Below are 8,913 nucleotides of genomic sequence, written 5' to 3'. Positions count from 1 at the left end.
AACATTAACCAGGATGCTTAATATTAATCGATGTTTAGGGTGAAAAGTGAAATTACAGCGGAGAACAGCGTTGAGAATAGTCCTTTCCTTGAAAATGCTCGAGATATTATAAAGTCCTAGTTCATTGGAACACTTCTTTTCATGTTTTTCACTTTCAAAGTGGCGCCAAAGCGAGCAAGTTAAACATTTTAGAAAGAAGCTAAGCCTGCAGTGCGGGGGTCAATCGAATGAGCTTTACGATCTCATACAAAATTTGAGTTTTCGATGCAATTGAGAAGGGATAACATCTTAACCAGCTTCTTGTGGCATGACAGTTTCTCCACCGAATAATTTTCCAAATAAAGAGGAGCGACCCAATGAAAAAGCAGTAATGATTGTGAGCTATGGCGAGCCACCTACTCAGGAGAGGCAGCGGATGTGATCATCGTGCGGTCCTCCAGTTCTTCTTAACGCACAGGAACATTTATTGATGAGCGACCTGTTTACTCATTTATTGCTCTCTACAAGCACGTATTTCAGGAAAATAGTCTATGCAAGTTTCAGGGGTCTTTGGATCGACGTCAAATATTTGTGAAACTAAAACTACTCTTAGAGAAATCAAACCATCAGTTATAGCTTTCGCATGGAGGTTGCTATTCTAAGGAGTTTTGTTGATTAGGTCAGCGGTCACCATAAGTGGTTTGCAATTTTTGTCAGGCCTATAAGAGGCTTTTAGAAGTCATAACTTGTCTCCAACATCATCACTAACAAATGCATACAACACAAGTTTCGTTAAGAAGAGTTTGGTCAGAGCTCTTGAAGACGGATCAAAGCAGCCATCCAAGTCGTTGTAAGGCCCCAAGCTACGACGTAGTTCAATTTGACTTCTCGAAAACCGATCTCAAATTACATACAGTAATAAACAACAGTGACTGTGTTTGTCCCTGAAAACCAACCCAACTCTCGAGAAATGCATGGAACAAATTACTTCTGCAGGTTCATTATAAGTCAAATCGAATTTTCCTTTTGTAAAAGGAGAACGCCACGACGGACTAACTCTTGATAAGACATGTATGGTCAAAACCTGCCAGTTTCTAGTTTTCACTTCCATATTGAAAATAACGCCACCACAATGCAACGCAATCAGAGTGTGCACACCACATGTCTTCTTTAGTCTACCATCAAATCCATATAACTTCAATTTTGGTGTAACAAGATTGTTGTTAACCTCCTGAAAACATGATTCCGCGATTACTAAACCGTACCCACCAGTTGAGCAAAGAGGAAATTGTTGAAAGAAGAACAGAAAAGGAATCCTTGGAATTGAAGCACCGTGCCGATATGTTTAAACTCGTATTTATTACATCGCTAGCACCACCCGTGGGCAACAGGAGGCAAACCTTGTGTTCTAATTGGTTACCCGAGTTCTTTCCCGCTCTGGAATACCCGCTGTGATCCCACGCACGAAACTATTGAATTGCCGCTAAATTGTAATTCAGTCTTGAACAATGTCGGCGATGGAGAAGCAAAATGCGACAGAAGATAGTCAAAACAAAGAACACATAAACGACTCTCGTGGGTCTATTGTCCTAAAAACAAAATTGGCTTTCTTTCTCGGCTCTCGGGATAAACAATTTATTATAAATTCTTATTACGGCGAAATATTTTTGCAATGTAATGAATCCTTTATTTGTTCGTTCAAGGAGGGGGCTTTGGGATTTTTGGTTTTGACTGTTTTTTTGATCGGTTTTTCGGTTTTGACGAAAACTCTACTGGGGTTTTCGGTTTTTCCTTTTTGACCCCTTTAAAGATGAGAATGTAGCGGTTTTGTCAGGTTTGCATGCGGTTTCCGGTTTTGCTGCCTTTTTTCGCCGGTTTTTCGGTTTTGGAGGTTTCTTTTCTCCGGTTTTGCGGTTTCCCAGAGGCCCCAATGTCCCCCTCTTCAAGATGGCTGGAGATTAGTCTCGTTCTCGTTTTGCATTTTTGTGTAGCTTTGACTTCGTCTCGGTCCATAAAAAGGCAAAAGAAAAGAAAAAAATCGGCCGATTTCCAACCATCTTGATTTTAAGCTTGGTCAATAACTCTTATTATTATATGGCTGTGTCTCACAAGGACTGGGAACTACCGAATTCACGAATTTGATTGGCTGAAATCAGTATTGAAAGCGGTCTAGATTTTCCATCTAGACCGGCACCTAGACCGGTCAAGAAAAAAAAAAGGTACAAAGAACATAAAAAATTGGCAGAAAGACACAGCCATATAATAAACATCTTATTAACTGAGCCAGGTCGGTCTGCATGGGAGAATCTTGACCTCGGTCTCTGGTACAGACCTCATTGCGTTCGGTCTGTACTAGCGACCTCGTTCAAGAGTCTCCAATACAGACCTCCCGCTCGGTTACTAAGAACCAAGACTTATACAATGTTTGATGGATGTTGGTCACGCAACACCTTCCTTCTTCAAAATATGTGCGTTACATTTTACGCTTTCGCTTTGAACAATGACCGATACTCAAGAAAGAGTCGAGATAAACCAAATTACTAATAACCAGAGATTTGGATTCTCAAGGAGATTACTGAAGAACTTTATTGCTAGAGAAGGGTTTACTTACTGGGTTATCGCGGCAGTGGTTGTTATAGGGGCACTCTACCATCATCACTCCATCTATTCCCTAGAAGCCCGCTTTGAAACAACTGTGGAGAAAATGCTTGATAAAAGGGAAAAGAAATCCAGAGCTTTCGTCGAGGAGGCTGTCAAAATAACCGAGACTAATATGGCTAGAAAGCTAGGTAGGTAATTAATGCTAAATCAACTTCAGGTGTTCCATACAGTAAGCATCACAGTAGACTTCAATTTGAATAACGTTCAAATTTGTAGTTAATTAAAGGTAGCTATGCGTGGCTACACATTTTGATCACGTAGGAAGTATCTTTATCAGATACACTGGACGAAAAAATGGATTTTCTCATGTTTGCAAACCGAGCAAAGGTATTGCAAATTTAGAGTACCATATTTAAACTGAATTGGCACTGGCGAGTTAAGTGGGTGCAAACTCGCACATTTGCTTGATTAGAATTTGATCGAGAGCAAATGTTGCGTAAATGTACTGATTTGCTTTAATTTTTGTTTACAAAATATGAGTAAAGTTACTCATACTTTGCTGCGGATCAAATGTTATCATTTACATCATGTTTGCTGCCACAACAAATTGGTAACTTTCACACAACCATTCTAAGATACTTCATTTAACTAATGGCGTGAAAATCTGTCTGGCCCTCGCCTCTGAAAGTACAGGCTACAGTTATGGGTAGGCATTGAAGAAATTCTACCGACGATGTCAGAGAAACATAATTATCGTAACTCCAATTAGGATGTATATGAAGACAGTTCAAAAAATTCGTCTCTTTAGATTTTGCAGAGGAAATTCTAGGCCATGAATTCTAGCCATAAGGTACGTTGTATTGCTTCCCAATAAAGCTAGCTGGCTGCAAATCCTTTAGAAGATCAATTTTAAGTTTAAAGTACTTTAACAACCCACAATCCAAAAATATTTGATGGTTTTACTCCCTCGAAATGGGTATATTTTCACCTGAACTGGGTTTCCTTGATACAGTGACGTTAACTCGTTTTTTCTCATTGCTTTACCACATGGTTGCCTCTTAAAACAGTGATTTCTTTCGTTCAAAGGTTGAAAAAATTTGATGGAACATCAAGAGAAATTTGACATCAACGTTTGTAGACCAGATACATCACTATAAGTGATGAACCAGCTCTAGGAAATCAGTCAGGTGTAATACACTGATAAGGAAACATTGGGTTACACAAAATCCCAAAATAATGACCCTCCAAGAGGTTCAAGGAAAAATCTTTTCCAAAACGAATCACCAACCCCTTCCCCAAAGAGCAAAATAGTTTGACCCCTGCAGTAATTACCCAGAAAAATGAGGCTACACTGCACTCATGTGTGTCAAATTAAGAGCAGCCCCTTTGCAACAGCGCAAGGAGCACTACTAGTAGGGTTTTTTTGTTTTTTTTTGCAGCCTGTGTTGCCTCTCAGAAAACACTGGGTTACACCACCATTTGCTGGTGCCCAAATTCCACAGTCCCTAAAAAGTACTGCTCCCAATAACAATAATAATTCATCCACTCCCAATAGTTAAGTTTTTCAATAAAATACACAATCAGTGCATTGATATTTATGAGAAATGCGTGGAAAACACAACCCCAAATAGAAAACAAATCAAAACAGGTGACATTCTGGTACAAAAAATTCTGCCCCTAATGAAATAAACCAGACACAAGAGTGGCAGGGCTCACTCCCTACCAAAGCTATATAAATTTTTAATTCCAATATGCATTGACTAATGTATAGAAGTCCCCACGACACTGCAATGCAATGTGTTTCCATGGGTATATGCTCCAATTAACTAGTAATTTCAGGGTTTATCTATCTCAATTAACCTTAAAAGTCAACCTTATTCCAGTGAAATAGTTTGCATGCTAGAAATTGCAATTTCAGGAAAGCCACAAATGAAACATTACTCACTTCCGAACACCAGAGAAGCACTGACTGGCAAGATGTGCCATTTTGCCAGCTGCCAACATTCCACGTGCCATCGAGAAAGCTTCCAGTGCTTCAATGGGTATGCTCTGATGAACTGGTAATTTCAATGTTTACATCTATTTCAAATAACCTTAAAAGTCAAACTTACTCCAGAGAAGCTGTTTGCATGCAAACTTTTCTGGTGTAGCATAATAGAAACTACAATTTCAGGAAAGCCACAAATGAAACATTACTCACTTTGAACAACAGATAAGCATTGATTGGCAAGACTTAACATTGAGAAAGCCTTCAGTGCTTTAGTAAGGACTACTTAGGATTTCAATCTCAATCAATCATACAAATTTCCATCAAACATGTAAGCCTTTGGTTTAGGATACTGGTAATAATCATTTAATCAGTTTTTTACCCAAAAGCACCATCTTGCGGGATGTGCCATTTTGCCAGCTTCCAACCTATGATGTGCCATCGAGAAAGCTTTTAGTGGTTCAATCAGCAACCAGAGGCCTCTAAAAACTGTGTAGATCATTTCTTCAAACAAATGTTGCCCCATGGATAACATGAAATGATAAGTTCATTACAAAAAGCAATCAGTCTCACAAGAATGAAAACTTACAAAAGTATTGCTCTCAGGGATGCAGTTGTGGGACAATCAGTCAACATGATTGTTTGGGAGAAAAAAATTGTCCATTAATTTCTGTGTTAAGTTCAGTGCTGAGCAAAAATACCAAGTTGTCTCTGCACATGTTCCTGTGCAAGGTATTGATGTTACAAAGGAATGATGCACAATCAGAAATCTAATGCATGATAGCCTAGAAGTGATGAAGTTTAGCTCTAGAAAATCACTAACTAAAGGTATACTACACTGATGGGTGATATATCAGGTCCAAGGAAACATTGGGTTACACAACAACCCAAAATCATGATCCACCCAGAGGTTCAGGGAAAAAATCCTTGCCAAAATGAATCACACCCCCTCCCCAAGAGCAAAATAGTTGGACCCTTACAGTAATTACACAGAAAAATGGGCTGACACTGCACTCATGCGTGTCACTTCAAGAACAGCCCCTTTGTGACAACTCAAGGAGCAGAACCGGTAGGTTGTTTTGTTTTTTTGCAGCCGGTGTGTTGCCTCTAAGAAAACAATGGGTTACACCACCATTTGCTGGTGCCCAAATTGTACAGTCCTTAATAATATACTTCACACTCATCATTACTGCCCCCAATAACAATAATAATTCATCAGTAAACTCCCAAGAATCAAGTTTTTCAGTAAAATACACAATCAGTGCACTGATATTTATGGGAAATGCATGGAAACACAACCCCAAATAGAAAACAAAACAGGTGACATTCTGGTACAAAAAAAATCTGCCCCTAATGAAATAAACCATGCAGACACAAGAGTGGCAGGGTTCACTCCCTACCAAAGTTATCTAAATTTTTAATTCCAATTTGCATTGACTTGTATACAAGTCCCCACAACACTGTAATGCAATCTGTGCTTCCGTGAGTGTATGCTCCTATTAACTAGTACATAATTACAAGGTTTATATCTATCTCAATTAACCTTAAAAGTTAAACTTGTTCCAGTGAAAAAGTTTGCATGCAAACATGCGATTCTGGTTTCCCTACTAGAAATTTCAATTTCAGGGAAGCCACAAATGAAACATTACTCACTCTTGAACACCGGAGAAGCACTGATGTAGTGTATTGATCTCCATAACAACTGCATCACACCATATGCTGTACAATAGTTACATTGTGTGACAACTTCATGCTGTAAAACTACTATTCCTGAGTATCTGTAAAATTGTACTATATAAGAGAATAACCACCTGCAATAAAGGGGGAATTAAACATGTGAAAGGGACGAGAGTACTTATCGTTGGAACCCATGAATGACAACTCTACAACTGACTGGCAAGATGTGCCATTTTGCCAGCTGCCAACCTTTGATATGCCATCAAGAAAGCTGTCAGTGCTTCAATGGGTATGCTCTGATGAACTGGTAATTCCAATGTTTTACATCTATCTCAAACAACCTTAAAAGTCAAACTTACTCCAGAGAAACAGTTTGCATGCAAACTGTAATTCTGGTTCACCATACTAGAAACTACAATTTCAGGAAAGCCACAAATGAAACATTACTCACTTTGAACAACAGATAAGCCTTGATTGGTAAGATGTATCATCAAGGAAGCCTTCAGTGCTATAGTAAGTTCTGTGCTGAGCAAAAATAAAGTTGTCTCTGCACATGCTCCTGTGCACATCATTGATGTAACAAAGGAATGATACACAATCAGGAATCTGATGCATACCCTTACGAAAAAAGTGCCTATTTTATATCTATTTTTCAAACTATTTTCTACCTTTTTTTTGTGTATTTTTTCTCTATTTTCCAGACTATTTGAAAGCTGTTTTTTTAACTATTTGAAAGCTATTATTTTGAAACAAAAAATAGTAAAAAAATAGTCTGGTTGGAAAGTCATAACTGCTGTAAAAATAGCTTAAAATAGAAAAAATGCGCATGCAATTCACTGATAAAATAGTATTAAAATAGCATTAATGAAAGATTAGTTATAAGATAAAATAGACATAAAACAGAGATAAAATAGAAAAACAAAACAAAAATAAGATGTAAGTACATTTAAAATAGACATAAAATAGGAATAAAAGAGGAAAAAACTTGAAAAAATAGGAATCAAATACCTATAAAATAGACATAAAACAGGGATAAAATAGACAAAACAAGGATAAAATAGACATAAAACAGGGATAAAATAGACAAAATAAGGATAAAATAGGCATAAAAACAGGGATAAAATAGGGAAAAAATCTAGAAAAATAGGATACAAGTACATTTAAAATAGGTCCTAATGTATATGTCATGCAGGGTAAAAGGGTTTAAAATAGCGCTTCGAGTGTATGGATCCAGAATAAGGTGGCTATATAATAGGCTGAAAGTAGGTGAAGATCAAAAAAGCATATCCCAATCCTCAGCCTAGGATTATCACTTTTGTGTGTTAAGTTGTAGCAATTTTCCCATTGCAAATGATTTAATGATCAATACTTCATATGTTTATGCAACAATCTCTCTCTAGACTAGATTGCATGCATTACATGAAATTAAAAAAAATTGTCACTCAGGAAAGACCAAGTTTTAAACAATGCCATTAATTTATAATTTACTCCAGTCTTCAATCTGTATCCAAAGGAAGTGACAACAAGTACTTTCAGTTTACATAGAAATGATAGGATACAAATTTTTCATAAAAATAGAAAACAGAACTAAAGTAGAATTAAATTTTGAAAAGCAAAGTTTGTCCTTGCATTTAGATAGCTACAGTGGCTTCCTCTTTGTGGTTTCCTTATGTTTCACTGTTTTCCTGTACTCTGAAATAAAAAAAACAACAGAAATGATCAATAACTGATATTTCATCCACCAGTAGGTAATTTACTTGTTAGAAAGATTAATTTGCTAAATAATTCCCTTATGATTATGGTTTCCTTGATGCAAAATGATGTAATTCACTGAATTGAACAGGTTTTGATAACTTTTCTGTACTGCTTCAGTAAAACTTATGGCTTAAATTCATACTTCTAGGGCAAAACTTAGTCAAGTTGATATAGTTCTATTATAAAGGCTTATAAAGCCAGCCAGTTACAAACATTACACCTTAACCTCCTAAGCAGAGATCCTTTCTCATCCAAAGAGAGTCTGCTTTCGGGAAGCTCTACCATACAAAATTGTGCCATCTTACCACAATCCCAGTCATGCAAAGGCAGCTGCATAAAATTAATCTTACCTACAAAAAATCCTGGAATGGATCATTGAATTGACTTCAGTTCTCACGGTTGTCTTAGCTCTGAATTCTTTGTGCTTTTTACTTGTCCAAGTTTTGCAACCATAGCAAAATCTGTTTTAGGAACAAAGTTACATATACACATAAAAACAATTTCTATCGCAAGCACTCAGTATTGACTTAATAAAGACTCTTATTGCATCAGACACAAAAAGATGCACTTCTAATGTGGACTAAAATTGAGATTTTATGGGACAACCCTGACTGAGTAAATGTGTGAGCGAATGCATCTTGGGACATCATCACCAACTTGGCAAAGGAGAGAGATGGAGAGAGTTTGGGATCAACATCACTAAGCATGCTCCCTCATCTTTGATTCTTACTTCAATTAATAGAAAAAACAAACAATTCTTGTATGCCAGGATTAAAAATCCAATTACAGTGATCTCGAATTTTAGAACAATTAAGAAAGAGAGCATGATGCAGGTATGGCGCGTTTTCAAATTAACGATTGAAGGTATAATTCTGTTGCCCCTCTTTCTATTTGAGAGGTGTTTAGGTTTCTCT

General features: G+C 37.2%; 1 protein-coding gene and 1 long non-coding RNA gene across 5 annotated transcripts in view; one reads left to right on the top strand and one right to left on the bottom strand.

Moving 5' to 3' along the window:
• The first annotated feature begins 2,436 nt into the window (after nucleotides 1–2,436).
• LOC111324665 (microfibril-associated glycoprotein 4) overlaps nucleotides 2,437–8,913 on the top strand; it is a 94,950-nt gene continuing 88,473 nt past the window's right edge. For 2 of the 4 annotated variants that reach the window (XM_088763311.1, XM_088763313.1), the window contains exon 1: nucleotides 2,439–2,768. In XM_088763311.1, coding sequence (XP_088619437.1) covers nucleotides 2,480–2,768 — 289 coding nt within the window. In that variant the 5' untranslated portion in view covers nucleotides 2,439–2,479. Of the gene's footprint in view, nucleotides 2,769–8,913 lie in introns of all 4 variants that reach the window. The other 2 variants (XM_088763310.1, XM_088763314.1) reach the window with 2 other exon arrangements.
• The window catches only part of LOC148728822 (uncharacterized), a 2,271-nt gene continuing 1,069 nt past the window's right edge, over nucleotides 7,712–8,913 (bottom strand). The window contains exons 2-3 of the long non-coding RNA XR_016002529.1: nucleotides 8,350–8,460; nucleotides 7,712–7,936 (exon numbers count right to left, since the gene is read on the bottom strand). This is a non-coding gene — a long non-coding RNA (uncharacterized LOC148728822). The remainder of the gene's footprint in view (nucleotides 7,937–8,349; nucleotides 8,461–8,913) is intronic.

The sequence above is a fragment of the Stylophora pistillata genome, chromosome 6 (genome assembly GCF_964205215.1).
Source record: "Stylophora pistillata chromosome 6, jaStyPist1.2, whole genome shotgun sequence".
NCBI lineage: Eukaryota > Metazoa > Cnidaria > Anthozoa > Scleractinia > Pocilloporidae > Stylophora > Stylophora pistillata.
The sequence above is the reverse complement of the archived record's forward strand: the minus strand, read 5'-3'. Positions and strand labels throughout refer to the sequence as shown.